Below are 19,741 nucleotides of genomic sequence, written 5' to 3'. Positions count from 1 at the left end.
AGGGCTGGGGACCCGCCCGCCTAACTGAACAGCCCCCTCCCCCCAGTAACCAGCGCGCTTCTGTCTTCAACTTTGTTCTCAAGCCACCTTCACAGAGCACCGAACACACCAACTGGCTGGCTGGGTACCAAGGTCACAGCTAGTGAGGTCTGGATCTTAAAGACGACCACCATGTGATCGTAAAGAACCATGTGTTTAATGTTTCACAGAACAAACTTGTTCTTCACCATTCAGTTCATTATGAACTTGAATCACTGTAACCATCAAGTCTATAATCCAATTTAAGCCCTAGGTGACAACAACTCTTATGTCCAGTGATTTAAATTAGCACAGTTTGTGCAAAGTCACAAACCTTTTTATACATTCATGAACACTGAAATTAAACTAGTGAAACGTAGGGCATCCCTTGACCCCTTCGCAATGAGTGGAGAGAAATGGCTAAAGCGACCACAGTTGAATTATGTTCTAAGCTCAAAGGGAAATCTCACCTGGGCTGTCTGCCCGGGTCCCAGTGAGGCTGACCCATCCACCCTGGGACGGGCACTGACAGAGGCTCTACAGGTTCTGAAGACTGTCCCAGGGCAGGGAGCCAGGCCAAAGGCCACGATGGAATCTTCTGGAGAGAGCCCCATGTCCCCACCCAGCCTGCATCCCCCTGCACCCACCACCACAACCCTGCTTCAGGTCCCACACCATCCCTTGTTTGCAATCAAAGTCAGGGAATGGCTGCTGGGTGTGACCCTGCCACAGGCCAGAGACCACAGTTTAACTCTGCTTTACTCTAAAAGCGCCTTTGGATACATGACCCTGCCCCCGACCATCCAGAAAATTATTCTTTTCCCAGCCGGGGTGTCTGCTTTGGGAAAGGGTACATTAGAGTTTGCTGTTCTTCTGAAATTGGGCTACCAAGCTGAGGACCTGCTCGGAAGCCTTGATGTTCTTGGAGCCGAGGTAGGCGGTGCTGTTGGCGGCCGTCTGGTCCAGGAAGTAGCGGTAATTGACCATGAGGCTGCACGAGCCGGTGATGCCCCTGAGGCTGACGTCTGCCATCCAGTTGATGCGCCACATCACGGCGCCATTCTGCAGGTGGAAGTTGGCCACGGGGTTCAGGGCGTAGCCCCGGTGCTTCTCTCCGTACAGGTACCAGGCGCAGAGCCTCATCAAGGGGGCCTGCAGCGCCCGGACCAGCCTCTCGGACTTCACCCACTCGCTGCTGCTCAGGAAGGCCTTGAGAGTCTCGTGAACGGGGCCCCCTGTGATCTCAGAGATTTCCTTACACTCGGAATCGGTGAACAGTTCGCTCCTCCCGTGCTCCTTGGCTTTCGACTTCAGGAGCCCCAGGAGCCATTTGGTGAATCCGGGGATAGGAGACAGACTTGAAAACGTCCCAAGGTGAGGAAACTCCTTCTGGAAGGCACAGTTTGGGTGGGGAAAGGAAGGCGGAGAAAACACACAAAATTCAGCAGGTCAGTCGCTGATGCAGAAAGACCTCCTCATTTTTGGTTTATGTATCACTGACCTCTGTGCGTGACTGTATGGTTTACAAGGTGGTATTTGATGCACATGAATTTTCTTCTCTCAAGGAACATTTATTAAGAATCTGATGTGTGCTGGGTCCTGGAGGCCTCTTGAATCCCCAGGACAAGCCTTTATGATGGTGTCTCCATCTGCACCACTGTTCACGCTGGCAAGTTGGGGGACTTGCCTGAAATTGGATTGGCAGGGCGGCTGCAACATGGGATGCCATCTTATGACTACAGGGCTTGTCTTCCTAGCACACCAGGCCCCTCCATGGGCTTTGCTGAGGCCACAGAACCTGCTCTCATGCTTGGCGCAAAAGTACCCAATGACTGTTTGTTGAATGAATAACTGATTGCCCAAACAGACCACAGTGAGGGCAGAGGATGGCATAGAAGGGGAGGCAATGAGTATTTCTCCACATCAGATACTATAGTTCAATCATTTTCGTTCAAACTACAGAGCGATCTCAATGACTATTTTTAAAAAATCCAGCGTTTTCCAATTAAAAATGTAATATATGCTCACTATAGAAAATTTTTTAAAGAATTTATGACAGATGCAAAGAAACCACCATCCTCTGCTGCTCTGAGATAAGTACTCTCCAGGCTTGATAGAGTGTAACTCCTTCTGGTCTTTCTCTAGGCAGTTTTTATAAGGGTAGACAGTTATTTCACACCCTGCTTTATGAATTTATATCATGAGCATTTTCTCATTATCACTCAAAATTCAAAACCATAACTTGAACAACAGAATAATAGGAAAAGATAAGATGATCTCATGATTTTCCTAACCCTGGTCTTTTCATTGGGCATTGAAGGTGGCTTTTACAAACCCCTGTGAACACCTCTGGGCAGAAGAGCCTCCTTTCAGATTTCTCTGGTGACTTTTCCGCTCAGTCCTGTGTGTAGAAGCGGTCAGCCATCAGGATGGCTCCCGGGCCACCTGATTCAGAAACAGAGTCTGTGGGTGAGTCACCCTGAGCCCAGGTTCTGCTCTTCCTTTGACTGATCCTCACTGCGCCCCCCTCTGCCTCATTCATTAACACCTGCAGCGAAGACGCAGGAAGTAAGAAGAAATTCAGTGTAATCACCACCTCTGGGGACAAAAGGGCAGGGAGTGACTGATGGAGCTAATACCCCACTGAGTCCCGAGTTCTTGGATGTCAAATCAGGAATTTAACACGAGGCACGTACATGTTTTAATTCCACCCTTTGTCTTTCTCTGAGGAAGAGCTTCTGCATTGTCCGTCTGCGTTAAAACCACCAGGAGCAGAGACCACTGCTCTCAGAGCCAACTATTAACAATCTAATTACTTCCCCTAAAAACTAGATTCTCCTCATTCCAGTGCACCCCAGCCCCTCAGGATAGTTTGAAAAAGCCTTGACCCAGAGTGGACATGAACACTTCTGCTGCAGGATGGGCAAAGTGTGTTTTTCAGGACAACCAAGAGAAGGTAGTTATAAAAAACATAGTGCCACTGCATTCACTCTCAGGCTGCCTGGTCTAACCTCGACACTCTGTCCCGGACCCTGAGGAAGCCTGGGCTGGTGGGCGCAGGGCCCAGAGGGTGTGGGTGAGGGTGGCTGGGGGTGGTCAGGTGCAGCAGGGACTGGACAGCAGGAGTGAAGGGGGCCCTGCAGGGGACACTGACAGGACAAGCTGTGCCAATCAGAAGCGGCCCCGCCAGCCAAGGTGCAGTGCTGTTCTCAGGACACACCTGCGTTTTGGGGTCAATGAGAAGCTAGTGCCAGGTACCTTTTTCTTGGCACTGCTTCTATCTCCGAGGAGCCCCAGGGCTCCCAGGAAGTGTCCCAAGGCATCTGGCATGACCACTCCAGCTCCCCTGAGCCCAGAGCTTCATCCCGTCCCCAAAAATGACGGCAGGGCTCCTCGGCCATCATAAGACTGGGATACAGACTGCACCTCACTCACCTGCAGCTCCTTGACCACCCGCTTGATGAGGAAGGTGCCCAGCTCCACTCCCTGCAGCCCCTGCTGGGTCAGGCTGATGGAGTAGAAGATGGCTGTGGTGATCCTGTTCTGCTCCTCAGTTTCCGATGGGGGACACTCCTTCACAATGATCGCCTGGAAAACATGGACGGTGGTAATGTGCTTGTCACTGGTGGTGGACGCATCCCCACCGCCCTCACTCCTCCCCGGGCTGGAGAGAGGGTCTCCCTGGACTCAGGGGCCCTAGAGACTCAGCGCCCTCTTCTGTTCTGCGATCTCTCTGCGGCGGCAATCTCACCACTTCCCCGGGCTGGCTGCTCCTGTTGTAACATTTCCATCAATTCGAATTCCCGAGCAAACTCTGCTGAACTGCAACTCAGGTCCCCTTGGTCTTTCTCAGGACTTTGTACAAACTCCTGACCTCTGACATCCAGAGACGACACATTGGCCCCTGTCACAGCCAAGAGGCTCCACTTCCTGTGGCTCCTGAGCGGAGGCCCAACATCCTGTCCCCACGGTGGCTTCACTCCATGACTCTGAAATCTAGCTGTTGAGATTTCTCACTGGGCTGTGTGCCGCCCTGCGTAATTTTTCTCTTGGGAAATTTACCTTCTCACGTCTTTCCTAGGCACCTTCTTGGTTCTGTACCACATCCTTGTTTTTTGCAGTGAAACCACACATCTGCACAGACATGTGCGGGAAGCGATCTAAGAATGAGAACGACCAGTATTGGGAAGTCCCTTGGCCAAGTCCCACTTGATTAGCTCTGAGATGTGAGTGCAGGGCGTTCTGAGCCTTAGTGCGGGGAGGGCCACTGGACAACAGTGGGACAGCGGTGGTGACCTTTGGTTTGCTTGGACACAGAAACGCCAGCCTGCTTCTGAAGAGCCTGCTTCAACTGCTCTAACTTCCACTGGCTACACAGGATGCTTGAAGTGGGGGTTTTTGGTCCTGCACCCAGGCTAAGGTCTGGAGCCTACAGACTTTCTGAAATTGCACATGGGATGGGCGGGTCTGAGCATATCCACCTGGGGAAGTGTCCTGGGCTCTGGTCCCTTCAGACGCTCACAGGGTCTCTTCTGTGACTCCTGGGAAGTCACGAACTGCTGCCATTAAGGAAAGTGGGCAGTCGGTGACACAGGGGCCACAACACCCAGGGCCACACCAGGCCTTCTCCGGCATTGCAGCTGACGGAGGAACTCTGAGGTCAAAGGTCAGAGCTCTCCTCCCATCATTCTCAGCCTTCATCTTGCTGAATTACCTCCTTTGTTTTGCAAGAAGTCTGGAGGTTACCTTGTGGTTTCTGATTCAAAAATTCCCAGCAAATCTTTTTTTAAAGTTTTCAACACCCCCTCCCAAACAAACGAACCTTTCCTTAATTATACAAATGAGATGGGCATAATGCCAAAGAGGCAAGAAATGAGTGCATAAAGGAGAAATCACAAATTACTCCAAAACTAAACCCCTGGTCCTGCTCTTAAGCTTTTGGTGAACACCTTTCCAGGTCTGTCTCATTGGCTGTAGGCAAGTACACACTTAAACACACACACAACACACAAAACCATGTACAGACACAATCTCTCATGTGTCCAGGTGCTCAAGTCTCCAAAGAGTGGAATTTTTAGGTCAAAAGCAACACACGTTTTATATTTTAATGGTTGTCATCAAACTGCCCCGGGAGACGCAGTAATAATTTCTAGTGAGTGATTGTGCTGGCGCCTCCAAACACAAACATCGACTAGGAGAGGCTCTCTGCGGACCAAGAACACCCGCCCAGCCCAGCCGCTCTGCTGACTTTTCCACCCTCGGATGCCAGGAGATGCTGCCCAGCACCCACCTGTGACCCACGATCACCTTTCCAGCTTCCAGAAGCCAAGGTGATCTGGTGTCTCCACTTCTCCTCGCTGGCCTTTACTCTTATTGCACCTGCTCTCCTCCCCGACCCTGCTGCTCTGGCTCCTCTCCCAGCCCCTGTGCGCCTGCCCAAGTCGATGTTTCCAACACTCACCAACTTCTCAAGGAGAGGCCAAGCTCGCTGCAGGCGGGTCCATCCCACCAGACAGAGCACCCGCCCACATAAGGCACACGGGCACCGTCTACTCTCCAATTTTCCACTCGTGTGTCTTTTGAAACTACCCTTGGGCACTTGACAGAAGCTGAAGAGTGGAGCCACGCACCCCTGCACCTCTTCGCTGTCCCCTGCAACAGCCTCATGCCTGCCCCACTCACAGTCCACAAGCCTGGTGGGAGCTTTCCTCGCCCCACCCCTGCCACACACCACTTGTCTACGCCCCGTAGCCGCAGATTTGGAGGTTGTATTGAGCCAATTCCAAGATCCACAAAATCCGAAGGCAGGTTATTATACAAAAGGGAAGAAAACTAAGTTCCTCCAAAACTTAAGGGACTCTGGGACGTCCGCTCCACCCTGAACCGACCATGCGTGCGGGGTACCTGGATGCTGTTGGAGATCTCGCTGGTCAGCGCCACAGTGCAGAACGATCAGGGGCTCCCCAGGGGTGGAGCAGTGAGAGAAGAAGTAACACCTCCTGTAGGGCCCGACGCGGCGCTTCATGTCCATCCAGGTTTTCACGGGGTGCACAGCCTCAGACCTGACGAGAACGTTGGAAAGAGGCGAGACAAACATTAAATAACTGTGGCTGATTCTGACTCACTCTTCACTCAAGGCAAAGAAATCCTTCAAGCTTCGATGGACTCTGGGAATTCAAAGAAAATCATGTTCGTGTGAAACGGCACTGCCTGAGAGGAACCACCATTAGTGACCATCTTACACACCAATTTGTGCTCTAAAACCTGGACTAGTTTGCGAGGCCCTTCGGGGGAGGTTATGCAGCAGATCTTAACACAGGAACCTAACCAGATGCGCGTCTTTGTCCGTCCTATGTCTTGTTTCCTCTGAATCTCTGCAGTCTGAAGTCAGGGCTGCCACCATACACGCGTTGCCTGGCTGGTTCCATCTGTCCAGATGCTCAGCCCCCCGCTGTTCTGTCTCCACACGTAACATAACGGCAGCACCGTCAGCTCCTCGCATCTGTGATGCTGCGACAGTTCCCGAGCCTTAGGTTGCAGGAGACAATGTGGACTGAGGAGCTCTGGGGCGGGAAGAGCTCCTCCTGTGGGCAAGGACCACCGTGTCAGCCGGCCTGCATTTCACTCTGGCCGGGGCAGGATGGACTCATGCCCGATATTGTTAATTTAGAGATTTTTATCTAAGGTAGAAATTTCAACAACTGGATGAGATAGATGCTGTCTGCGTTACTGACGCAAATTCCTGGTCCAGTGAATCTGTGCCGCTCTGGTAATGCGGTCTTGAGAAAAGGGGGAACCGTGTGCTTTAAATATGAGGACAGAACTGAGACCCCACATGTCGGTTTTTTTTAAATTGAAGTGTAATCAGCTTACAATGTTGTGCCAATTTCTGGTGTACAGCATAATATTTCAGTCATACATCTACATACATATATTCCTTTTCATATTTTTTTTCATTATAGGTTACTGCAAGATATTGCATATAACATCCCTGTGCTGTACAGCAGGATCTTGTTTACCTATTTTATATATAGTAGTCAGTATCTGCAACTCCCAAACTCACAATTTATCCCTTCCCACACCTCCCCAGGCCTCGTAACCATAAGTTTGTTTTCTATGTCTCTGAGTCCGTTTCTGTTTTTAAAAACCACATGTGGGTTTACTGGCAGAACAATCGGTTTCTGTCTGGGTCCTTCCTTCCGCCATGGTCTCGACATTACCTGCTAGGACAGTCAGCTTTGTGATACTGTGTTTGGGTTTCTTTAGGCTTGGAGGAAAATGTACACAGTATTGGAGACTGGCTTTAAGCTAAGGTTTAGGAAAAGTGGGAACGTAGTACTTACTCACTGATTTTCTGGAGCACTTCGCACGGCGAATGCCAGGTGACCCGCTCCAATTTCAGGAACCCAGAAGAAAACCATTCTGAGAGCATGTTTTTCAGCACCCCGTTCATTTCCTGAAAAGGAGAGGAGAAAGTGCCGGCCTTCTGAGGGAAAGAGACCAGGCCCATCCCTGCATCACTGCCAGCGGCAGGAGTTAGACACCAGGACATGGTATGAAAGCTGAGTCTGCAAAAGCCACCTCAGACTGGACTCAGTTCTACTTCTCTGCTCCTTCCATCTGTAAGACACCTGAAGGGGAGTGTTTCATCTGAACTAAGCTGCCCAGATCAAACTATGTTCCAATTCATTTGCCGCAGGGAATGCAACTAAACACAGGACGTTATCTGACGCTGAATGGTGTGTCGTGGAGGAAATGCTAACACCCTCTCAGGCACAGCCTGTGATTTCATCAAAACATCCTCCCTCGTTTCCTAAGAGAAACAAGTACTGGGTCCAGGTACCACATCTTGTCAAATCTTAAGATGTGCATTTTCCTATTTTAACATCTCTTAAGTCAGGAAGCAGTTTTCAAAAGATGGCAGGTCACAGTTTAATCAGTAGGTTTTTTTTTTTAACCTCGTGGGCCATCAAATAATAGTCTATCTGGCCATCCATGCATTTAGATTTGATGAGATATTCACCTCGTTTGTTTAACCTAGTGTACTTTCAAAAATGATTTGACTCAACTTTACCACCAGATACATTTGCACTGAAACTTTTCAAGCAACAATAGAACAAGAGGTATGTAAGGAAGGGAGAGGATGCAGGAGCAGAACCATCCTAGCTGAGCCCACTGTGACTGCTGCCCGTGTAACGGTGGTAAGCTCTGTAACAGCCAGAGTGGAGAGGATGCCCAGAGCAGGAGACATGGCTTGTTGTTCTTCAATAGCTGTGTCCCTTTCTTCCAAATGAAGAGAAGCCTCACTTGTTAGCTAGGCACATGGCTATTCAGAATAAAGCGTGCACTGCAGCTAGTGGAGGCACATGACCCAGTTCTGGCTAATCATATATAAGCAGAGGTGTCCTGCTATGGGGAACCTTGAAAGATGGCAGGAGCAGCCCTTTGCCCATCTTTTTCTTTGTTCTTTCCACTGCAGGCTGGAACATGATGTGCTGGCTAGAGCTGGAGCAGCCATTTTGGGCCATGAGGTAATCTTGGGAATGAAGGTTTTTCAGGGAAGAGCAACAGACAGAAGTCTGGGTCAACTGAGGACACTATAGAGCAGGATCAGCCCTAGGCTGCCTACCTCCAGACTTCTATGTGAAAGACAAAAATCCTCTCTTATTCAAACCACTCTTATTTTGAGTCTCTGTTACTCATAGATGAACTACATACTAACAGATACACTGAATATTATTACTGGATAATAGTAAGCATCTCAGTATGTCTGGTACAGAATTGACCTTATGAATCTCTACAGAAATCACAAAGACCACGATGGACAACACCTGTAAAACTGCACAAAAGCTGTAAAACTGCACAAAAGCTGTAAAACTGTTAGAGGGCCATCTCACATTTTAATCCCTGGTAAAAGGTGAAAGGATCAGAACTCTGTCACTCGAGGCTAAGTTGCAGGCATAGGGTTACTGCTTCAAGAAAAGTTTCAGAATGAAGTGAGATCCATCTTTAAACACTGATGGCCTGGGACACGGAAGAGGTCACACATTTGTTCTGTGAGGCCCCCACTGGGTAAGGAGGTGGGTAAATCTAGGACCAACTTGGGAAAGGCACAGTCAGACTTAATGTGAAGAACTTCTGAGTACTTCAGGCTGCCCTCAGGGAGACATGGCCCTTGGCCATGGGAAGTCATGGAGCAGGGGTCTGCATGAACATGGTGGAGATGCCTTAAAAAGTATTTACATGCCTACAGGTGACTGGGCCAGATGACCTATGTAACTCCCCTGAAGTCTGTATCCCGTCGCTGGGTCTTCTTCACTGGGCTCTGAACTCTAAGGACAGAGGTAATTTCTGATTCATCTCCCCATTCTCAAAGCATTCAGTGGGCTCTTCCATGTGGGAGATGATTAACAGATTGACAGCAAATGAAAAAGAGAAGAAAAACTGGAGAACAGTGACCCAGCAGTAGCAGGGAGGGAGGGGGGTGGCGTGTGCCAGGCAATACACCAGGGCTCTTTCTCAATCTGCATTTACGCATTTGACTACGTGGGTCTTAACCTTCCTGGGGGGGCCTCACATACTCTTGGGGATGTGCTCAAGACCGTGCACCCTATCTCCAGGAAAAAGCAAACACACCCGTAAAATTCTGCATACAATTTCCTGCAGCTCACAGATGCCTTTGACACTTATCTGTAGCTCCTCCCCAGGGGTTCTTGGACCCCAAGTCGGGAACTTCTGCATGGAAAGGTTGGGAACGGATTAGCTGCATTCCACGTAGGATGTGCTGGCGTCTCTACTACACGCATAATAGGAAAAAGCTGGAACGGTCTAGCTTCGGCCTGAATTCAGAATTAATTATGAAAGAAAGGGTTTGGCTGGTGAAAGCACCACCTCTCCAAGTCCCCTCGTTCTATTTTGGGCTCCTGTGACACTGGACACGAGAACTGGGAATCTAGGTTAAAGGTGACACATCTCCACTGCTCAGTGCTGAGGACCGCAGCTGTTCAGGCTGGAATTGAGCACCGAAGGCACAAGGTTGCTGGACCCCAGACAGCAGGAGGGAGAGAGATGGCGTAGGCTTTGTGCACAGTAATCCAGCCATCATTTATCGGCAATCCAGGACACAGAAATACAACTGCCAACACAACCTTCCTATCTACGAATAAGTTGTTATCAGTTGAGCTAAGCGCAGAATTTGGCAGAACCCCGAGACCACTAGGTTAACCACCAGAGGTTGTTCCACACAGCGCTGCACAGGCTGCGCATTGCAACGGTGGGGTGTGGACCATGTCTGACACGAGTCTGCTCCCTTTCCTCATGTTCCGCCTGGGCTTCTGTTAAGGCTCCCAGACCTCTCATCTGACTGTAATTTCTATGTTCAAATCGCCCATCATTTCCTAAGTGCCAGCTCCCCTCTGCTGCCCACACATCGCTGACAGTGCCCAGACCTTCTAGAATGGGAGTCCACGTGGTTTCCCTGAGGATTTTCTAAGAAACTTAACTCTTCAACCCCAATGGGCCTTTGGAAATAACTCTGCAGAAAAACAAAAAGTCTGTAAGCTGCACATCCTGCCTCAGGGGCAGAGATAGACAGGGGACTTCAAGTTCACAGGGCGGTTCCTTCAGGAGGACAGTGGTGAATTCATGCTCCCGATCCCAGCGCCCTCACTTCCCCACATCAGGGAAGAACATGCAGATCCGGACTTACTGCTACCGAAAGGCCACATGCTTGATAATAAGCCTCTAAATTCACATGGAACTCTGACAGAGGAAAAGAGCATTTTAAACAAAAAGTACATTTTATCTCATGACCAAAGGGATCGTTTCTTTTCCTGGTGTGACTGAGCTGCTTTATGGATCTGATATCACCCCCTCCACACACACACAGACACACACACACACACAGACACACACACACACACAGACACACACACACACACACAGACACACACACACACACGATGACTGATTTATTGCTCCATTTCCTATGGTTAAAACTGGGGAGGGAGCCATATCCAGTGATCAGAGATGTCAAGGACACTGTTAAGTACCTTTTCTACAAATTCCTTAATTATGAAAACAACTAAAATCCCTTTCTTGGAATCAATCCATTAACATGAATTCACTTAGTATAATCCAAGAAGTTCTACAAAACAGCACGAGGTGGACACAGCCTGGGGGTGGAGACTTGGGATGAATCAGAAAGTCCCAGGCTTGCCTCTGAGACACTTGGCCTCTAACGAGCTTGTAATTAACAGGGGGTGACGTCCACCTTCTCCACGCTGGACCTGCTATCTTGAAAGACATGCTACACATTTGACCTCTGCCGGGAGGTCACAACTTTCAACACAGCACTTGTGTCTTCCCAGCAAAGAGACCTGATACTGACTCTGAACTTCCTATCAAAAAGGATAGAGAGTTCCCTTATTTTTTAGGAAGAGAAAAGAAACCTTATCTGATTTTAAATGTCCAAGGAAAGAGACCCTGCCTGGCCTCTGGCCTCGGGCTTCAGACCAGTCTACACTCAAATGGAAACGTCCGGCTTCTGGGATCTCCCCGTATTTCCAATAACCATGGCCCTGGGTCAGAAAGGCTGATCTTGACAAACTCTGTCCTTGTTTGTAACCCTATTTTTAGCAAAGTTCCACGACATCCCTTGGGCAGACGGACCACCAGCTGGGTCTCTCACCTCAGCGCAGAGACCACTGGCCAAGGACTGTTAAGGCATGGGGCTGCGATCGCCACAAATCACATCTCTAACTGGCGGATGGCAAAGACAGCACCGGGGACCAGCCCTTCCTTCCCCACCCCGGTGCGTCGTCCACTGGACCCACTGTCCTGTACGAGACACCCCATCGGCATTCTTGGCCTCATATCTGCCAATTATTCTAAAAGAGCCTTCACGCTCACAAGATGCAGTAAATAAGAACCTGGGAGGGGAACCAGTGGACCAAGGCCATTCATTCCAGGGCAACAACACCCAGGGCTGAACCCCAGACAACTCCCCTGTGAGCCAGCGCACGTCCACCTGACGTCACCTGGCAGCTCCGATGGTCAGCAGGGGCCAGGGACAAGCGCACCTGTGTGATGTGGTGCTTTGTGCACAGTAAGAGGTGCTGAGAACTGGTGCTCCCTGCCTCCCCTGCCTCCTGGGGCACTATAGGTTCTAGGGCTGGGGTGTCTGGGGCTCTCGCTCTAAAGCTTTGAGGACCAGACTCCTGGTGGTTTCCAACACTGAATTCTTAAAAGCATAAAGTTCTAGCTGCGTTGCCTCTTTAATTTGGATGCAAAATCCAGAGAGCAACAGAAGAAACGGGATGAAGGTGGACCACACACATGAAGTGATTCTGGTGGTAAATTACAACCTCAGATCCCAGGGGCAATCTCTGTGGATTAAAAAAAACCAATTTTCTGAATGATCTGAATGATAGAGATTAAAAAACAAATCCACATAGCCACATAGGGCAAAGGGGAAGGGAACCAACAGATTTAGCCACTAACGGTTCTAGGCCCTTGGGATAAGGATGCTATTTCTAGAAAAAGAAACGGAAGAGGTCTGATGGCAACACCAGAAAAGGCTTCTGCACCCAGTATGTCCAGGTCACGTGCAGAGGCCGAGGTCAAGCCACTGTCACTCACCCTCTGCTCATTCCACGTGACTTTTGGTCTGTCAGTCCGTGACGGTTTTTCCCTTATGTGTGTGGACAGCCTTCACTAAAAAGGGAGGGAACGCTGGACACCTTAGGACCTGACAGCTCTGGATTCCCTGACAGCTCTGGATTCCCCTGGGATCGGCTCCTCCCCCAAATCAAGTCTCAACGTCACAGCTTTCGGCTCCCCCAAGGTTCCTTCTCAACTTGCACCATAACTACAACTTTTCTCATGTGGGGAGGAGCAAGGAAACAAGTCACTAACGACTCACAGATTAGGAGGACTGAGGACCAGATGGAACAGAAGGAATTGCCCAGGCAAGTGCAGTCTGAAGGCCTGATGGGAACTCTCTCAGCAGTGCAGAAAACTTTCATGGCCTCTGGGCTTTGTTCCAGGCTCAGAACCCTGAGCGGAGCAGTCTGACTTCAGGACAGATGGGAATGGCTAGCTGCCGACTCTGCAGCTGGGTGGTGGGGCACCTGGGAGTCCGTCTCCTGCTTCATTCATCACTTTGCTACGCAAGAAATTTAAGACAAGGTCCTGGTTTTCAGGGGGCTGATCATCTAGTTTCGGGGGAACAACATGTTTCAAATGCTGAATTCTGTGGTTAATGTACAAAATCCCACTCAGGGGTACAGACAATAACATCGATGAAGCTCAAAACTGGGTGAGACCACCTGGAGCTGGAGCGGTTGGAAAAGCCCAGCACATTAGCTGGGGGTGGACAGAGCTCTTATTCTTATGGGAATCACACCGGGATGTGGGTTTGGAAACTTCATCCAGGAGCCAGCTTGGCTGGAGAGCAGGGCCCGCAGAAGGAAGTAATGCTGGGAAAGCTGGGATATCTCAGATGGTTGCAAAAATGGCAAAGGAAAGACAATGAACGTGATCCTTTTGGCCATGTGAGGGTTGATGATTTTCAACAAAAGAGTAGAGACTGACCTGTGGTTTCAGAGAAAGATGGGCGCTGAGGTTGCTGACGAGACAGAAGCTTGTACAAAGTCTTGGAAAGATACATATAATCATAACTGGAGAATATTGAACCCCTGACTCAGTGAAACTAAACAAAACAAAGCATTACTCAACTGGGTTGTTCTACCTTTCCTTTAGTTTTACAGAAAAAGGCAAATCCTAAGAGAACAAACCCATTTTCGATCTAGTTAGGTCACTGGCTCCGTGGAGTCGTGGAGGCGGGGCTTGGGTCGGGCTCTCTCACCAGCTCTAATCACTTTCTCTGTCAGACAGTCCCTAAGTCTTGCTGAGGATGAAATGAGCAAGTGCATAAAAGGCACTTACACCTAGCAAGTCTGCTCCTAACCCTTCCCATTGTAGAAGGGAAGCTTCTGGACCCAGGGACCCTGGAGCCTGGAGCATGCCTGGTATAAGATAAACACCCAACAACCACGGGTTGAATGGATGGACAGATGGGTAGAGGGTTTCATTTTGCAACAGGGGACAGACATCCTACCTAATTCTCAAGCCTCCTATGTGATGAGGATCAAGTTTCAGAAGGATTTCAGGAGCACTGGTCTCTGCTTCAAGGAGAAAAATGTCTACTTGGATTGCAGGCTAGATCCAAGACTCTCTTGAGAGGAACCAGGTGGGGTGGGTATGCACAGTGTGTGGAACACAAGATCTCAGCCATCCAGACAGGGATTTAGCCGGGAACATGGGCAGTTCAACACAGACTCCAGGACTGATTTGGTGCCAGTGCCATCAACAATTGTGGGTTCTTAGCCTGCGAGTCTCCAGCTGTTAGGAGCAACCACATCACAGCCACTGTTATCAGTCTGAGATTAGTCCTATTAACTACACCCAATTTTATGCCTCTAAGGCCATGTAGCTAGGAAAGATAAGAAAGTTTCTGATAAACACCATGACTCACATAATATGATGAGGCTATATAGTCATGTGACCGCAAGTGATCTGTTACCTTTAAGTAAAAGGTGACATGCTTATCACCTACCCAAGAGAGAGGCAATGAACATGAAAACCATGCCAATGTTGAGTTCTTAAATGAATTAGGACGTAATTGTTCAACTGTTCAATTTTTTTTTAAAGCCAGCTGTACCTGATAAAGTTCAAACATCAGACCTTCTGGAAACATATACATCATTTTTGGTTTACTAAAAATGCAAGTCAGTGGTCCTGCCATATTTAATGTCAACAGTATAAAAAAGGCTCTATTCAACTATCAGCCACCTTTCAAGTCATCATTACTTAAATCTTAAAGTATTTATTGGCATCTAACATGAACTTACTGTGCTAAGTGCCTGATTACTTTCAGAAGTCAACTTAGAATCCTATTTAAGGGCTGAACTCAGGAGCTAAAACGCTCTGCCCAAAGCTGTGTGGCAGAGAGAAGACAGAAGGCATCCAGACTCCTAGATACGGGTGACTTCAAGTTCCAGTCACCTTCGTGCATTTGACAGGACTTCTTAGGACAAGGGCTCGGGTGCTGAATCAACTTTTAATGACTCCATCCAGATTTTCAGAAAGCTGCCTGATGCTCGGCTGGGTACTCATCCAACTGTACCGCACAGACGAAAGCTCTCGGGTAAATTAAAAAAGACTTTATGGAGCACATTCATCAGGAACGAGGTGTGACAGTCACCTTAAAAGTTAGGGAGGGCCGAGTTTCTATAAAGACTGGAGCGAGGAGAGACTAGAGAGAGGCAAGGATTCAGAAGCCGAGAGGAGGAAGGGGACAGGGTGCAGGAGGCTGTAACTCAGGGCGAAGTGTGCACGGCTCCAGGCAAGGGAAGGTGGTGTGTTTGGGGCCCGAGAAGCGGGTGAGGACAGCACGGGGAGGACTATCAAGGGTTGGCGGACCTGGGCGCAAGGCGGGGGGTGCGGCCCATTACTGTCCCCGCAGCCAGGGGTTCGGGGGCGGCCCGGGCGGGGCCTTACCCGGACGTGCGGCCCCTCCACCAACTTGAGGGCCTGCGCCTCGAGCAGATCCGCCCGCAGCTGCACCAGGAAGCGCACGCCGCCGTCCAGCTTGCTGATGTGGTGGAAGAGGCTGCGGTAGCGCGGCACCAGCGCGTAGCGCAGCCGGTCCTCGGCCTGCAGCAACACGGCAGCCTCCCGCGGCTGCTGGCGCAGCTGGAGCACACCGGCGCTCTGCTCGGCCACCTGGCCGTGGTCCACGCCGAAGCCCCGCGCCAGGCGGCCCAGCAGCTCGGCGCGCTCGGCCGTCTCGCCTAGGCTGCAGTAAAAGCTCACGAAGTCCGCGCACTGGTTCTCGGCCGGCGCCGGCGTCTTCTCGCGCAGCTCGTAGGCCGGCATCGCCGGCACCGCGCGGTGCAGCAGCTCGTCCATGGCCCGCTCCAGGGCGCCGGCCGCCGCCGGACGTCCGCTCGACAGCCGGGGTCCCGGCGGCCTCGGCGGCCGCGGAGGAAGCCGAACCCGGAGGAGGCGCCGCACTGTCAGGCCTGGCCCGAGGACTCGCATGGCGCGGGGCGACAACTGCCTGGGGAAAACCGCCGCCGCAGCCGCGCTTCCGGCTTCCGGCGCCCACACGGCCCATTGGCCGAGGCCGGGGGACGACAGGGGCGGCGGCCAATCGGAGGACAGAGAGGCGGGGGCGGGGCGGGGCGGCGCGCGGCTCGAGGCCAAGTGTGGCCAAAGGTAACCCGGGCGGCGACCAATCCGGGAGCGGAGCGGCGGCGGCAGAGCGGGTGGCGACTTCAGGGGCGGCCCCTGTCCGGTCACCTGGCCACCCAAAGTCACCGACTCAGCCTCTCTCCCTTTCTCTAGGGCCGAGCTTTCCAACCCCAGGGAACATCACAGTCACCCAGGGAACGTGTTACGTACGTAGGTTCCTGGCCCTACTCCAGAGATTCTGATCCAGTGTGTCTGGGGAGGAGCCAAGGAATCTGCGTGCCTATGAAGTATTCGTGGTGGTAATTCTCTGGCAAGGTAGCCTTTGTCTTGACCGCCGCCTAGGCGCTCTCAGTTACACAGATGACTCCCAGGACTGCAGCCCTCCTCTCTCCTGAGCCGGGAACTGCTGCAGAGCTTTCTCACGGATGCGGCAAACGGGGCTCTCCTAAGCACTTTGCTCCCCAACCTGTTCCTCATTCCTTCATCCTCATTCATTCAACAGTGTTTATTAACCGCCTGGTATGTGCCAGGTCCTATACTAGCATGGGGATAAAATAATTAATGACACAGATCTGAACGTGCCCCATGGACTTTACAGTCTAAGGAAGGAGACAGAAGATAACAAAACTACAAACTGTGATAAGTGCTATAAAGGAAATCAACAAGGTGAAATGATACAGCAGGGCCGGCATGGACTACCAATTGTGGGCAGGGTCATCAGGGAGGGTCTCTCGGGGGAGGTGATTTTTTTAAACTGCGACCTGAAGCTAGTTATGTGTTGGGGGCTTGGGGCGGGGGCAGAGAGAAGAAGCTGATCTATCCGTTCTTCTAAGTTCAAAGGCACCGTCTTTTTAACCTCAGCCCTTCATCCCAACATCTGTTTTACTGATTCTACTTTAAAAAGACCCTTGCATTCATCTCTTCTCTCTAGCCCATTGCTCCTATAGCCCCTGTCACTTATCACCCGGGCCACTGCAGTAGCCTCTCTGCTTCCAGACTTGATTCCTCCAGCCATTTCTTTGCATCAGCTGCTGGAAACTTTCTAAACTATCCATCTAGCTATGTTTTCACTTGGTTAACAACCAAATACTTTAGTATAACAGGCAGAGCCCGGTACCTACAGCCCCTGCTCCCCTCTCTAGCCCCATCTTCTGTCTTTCCCACCTCATGTCCCTTCCTCTGTGGCCTGGTGGCTCCCAGATGTTCAGATTTGAGGTCAGTTTTTAAGCACTGGGAAGACAGACACAGGACGGGGCGGGGAGGCAGAAATGAAGGTTGTTCTTGGTGGCATTGGTATTGGTGGTGGCTGGAATTACCCTCCATCTACAGCCTCCACACATACACACCCATTTCAGGCAGTTCCTCCTTACAGGAGTGAGATTTCTGCCACGAGGAGTGAGAGACTGGAAGGAGTTTGCAGGGTTTGATGCCAAATTGAGCGGAGTGCAGAGGAAAACCCAGCCAGGGTCCCAATGTGCTCTTTGAGAAAGTGAAGCCTCAGCTAGGAACAAAGAATGATAGAGAGCATCAGAGCCTGTTGAGAACAGATAGTGGGCAGTATGCCCAGGGCAGGTGGGCTCTGGGGCAGGGCCTTTCTTGTCTGGGATCTACAGGGCACCCAATGATGGTTGGGTAGTGGAGGGTGGACCCCTCCCTTCCTTAGTCACACAGCAGTCAGTAACTGATGTTCCACTGAAGTCCCTCTGATATCCCGTGCCTGTGAGGAAGAGATGTGTGCAGGTGCTGGCTAAGCCGCTCACATACACTAATAGCAACACCACGTCCGTTAGTGCTTACTAAATGCCATCTCTCGTTCTTAGCACTCAAATGCATTATCTCATTGAAGCCTCCCAATAACCCTATGGGACAAGAACTATTATTCCTATCTTGTAGAGCTGGAAACAGGGGCACGGAGAGATACAGGGACTCGCCCGGGGGCGCACACTAGTGAATGACAGCAGTGATCCCTAGGTATCTCCCAGACTAGACTGTGGAGGGAGTACCTGGACCCAGGCAGGGCTCACTCCAAAGTCTGTGCTCTTTGACCCCATGATGCTGCCTCTGCTAAAAACGAGCATCTCGGCATTCTTTAGAATTGAGCTTGCTTTCATGCTGAAATGGTGAAGGAAATAGAGGCAAGACAGGAATCTAATAAATCCCAAACCCCGCCCACACGATCAATGGGTTACTGCCTTGAATCAACTATGTCAGGTAATTGTCTTCAGATGAGGCTGAGGCCTGATGAGGCCACGTGACTTACCCTATCAGTGAGATGCCCAGATCTGACTCTCATCTATTGACACTCCCTTTGCTCCCCCAGTTTAATCCCAGTGGTAATGGGAACCCACAGGGAAGCGATAACGATTATTTTATAATGGGGGAAAAATTCAAAGGGGGACCAGCCCTACGAGATAGTAAAATTTATGAAGCTCCAGTAATTAAAACTGAATGAACAGACAAGCGTCTATGAAAACAGGAGAAGGTCCTGAGAGAGTCCAGAGGTGCCTGGGTATTGGGTGTGTGATAATGGTAGCTCTGCACGTCACCTGGGGGGAAATGACAGTTAACTGAGAGGTTCTTGGGGAAAAAGAGCAATGCTGGGTCCTAGCCTCAGACTGTACAAAGCAAATTCCAGATGTCTGAAAAATTTAATTTTTAAAAAATGAAATAAAAGTATTAGAAGAAAATCTCAGAGTGAGACAAAACTTTGGAAGCATGACACAAACCCAGAATCCAAAAAAGGGAAGACTGGAAAATTTCAGCATATGATTAAAAAAATTTTCTTTATGCTTAAAAATGAAAAGGAAAGATAGACACTACCTTGGAGAAATATTTACAAGTTACATCACATACAAATTGCTAATCTCCCTAATAAAGAGCTGCAAAGCACCACGGGAAGACTGTCAACCCACCAGAAAAACAGAAGAGATAGGGCCAGAGAGTTCTTAGAAGAAGAAATCGAAATGGCTCTTAAAAGTATGAAAAGGGCTCAACTTCACTTGTATTAAGAAAATGCAAGTTAAAATTTCAATGAAATCTATCAGTTTTTATTTACTGGGTTGTAATGATCAAATAATCGTACGAAACCCTAGGCTCATGAACTTGTGGGGGAGCAAGCATCCTCTTTCACTGCTGGTGGGAGTGTCACTTGGTACACTTTCTATGGGGGGGGGGTGGTTTGCAATCTCTCTCAGCATTGCAAATTGGCCCAGCAATTTGCACAGATAAATTACCTGATCTGTTGAATGGGTTCATGACAGGTTGATCATACCTGGGCTCTCCATCAGCAGGACCAACATCCAGGCAGGGAACCCAGGACAAAAGCAGGGTCCCTATAAGGAGATGCAGGTGAGGGCAGAACAGCCATCTTTGATGATGACCAGTCTCAAGTTCAAACATCCTCCTCCAGACTGTCTCAGCCAACAAGGAGTAGAAAATTAAAGGTGGGAAAGGGACTTGGTTGGAG

General features: G+C 50.1%; 2 protein-coding genes across 2 annotated transcripts in view; both read right to left on the bottom strand.

Moving 5' to 3' along the window:
• The window catches only part of NECAB2 (N-terminal EF-hand calcium binding protein 2), a 71,984-nt gene extending 68,400 nt beyond the window's left edge, over positions 1-3,584 (bottom strand). Inside the window, exon 1 of the mRNA XM_032486859.1 lies at positions 3,454-3,584. The gene's annotated coding sequence lies outside the window, so the exon portion shown is untranslated. The remainder of the gene's footprint in view (positions 1-3,453) is intronic.
• On the bottom strand, positions 175-16,150 carry MLYCD (malonyl-CoA decarboxylase). Its single transcript, XM_032486863.1, is given in 6 exon segments — positions 175-1,407; positions 3,454-3,606; positions 5,923-5,958; positions 5,960-6,080; positions 7,362-7,474; positions 15,580-16,150. Coding segments are annotated over 6 exon segments (1,500 nt in total). The 5' UTR covers positions 16,123-16,150; the 3' UTR covers positions 175-873.
• Between the last annotated feature and the right edge of the window lie 3,591 nt (positions 16,151-19,741).

Source organism: Camelus ferus, chromosome 9 (assembly GCF_009834535.1).
Source record: "Camelus ferus isolate YT-003-E chromosome 9, BCGSAC_Cfer_1.0, whole genome shotgun sequence".
Classification (NCBI taxonomy): domain Eukaryota; kingdom Metazoa; phylum Chordata; class Mammalia; order Artiodactyla; family Camelidae; genus Camelus; species Camelus ferus.
The sequence above is the reverse complement of the archived record's forward strand: the minus strand, read 5'-3'. Positions and strand labels throughout refer to the sequence as shown.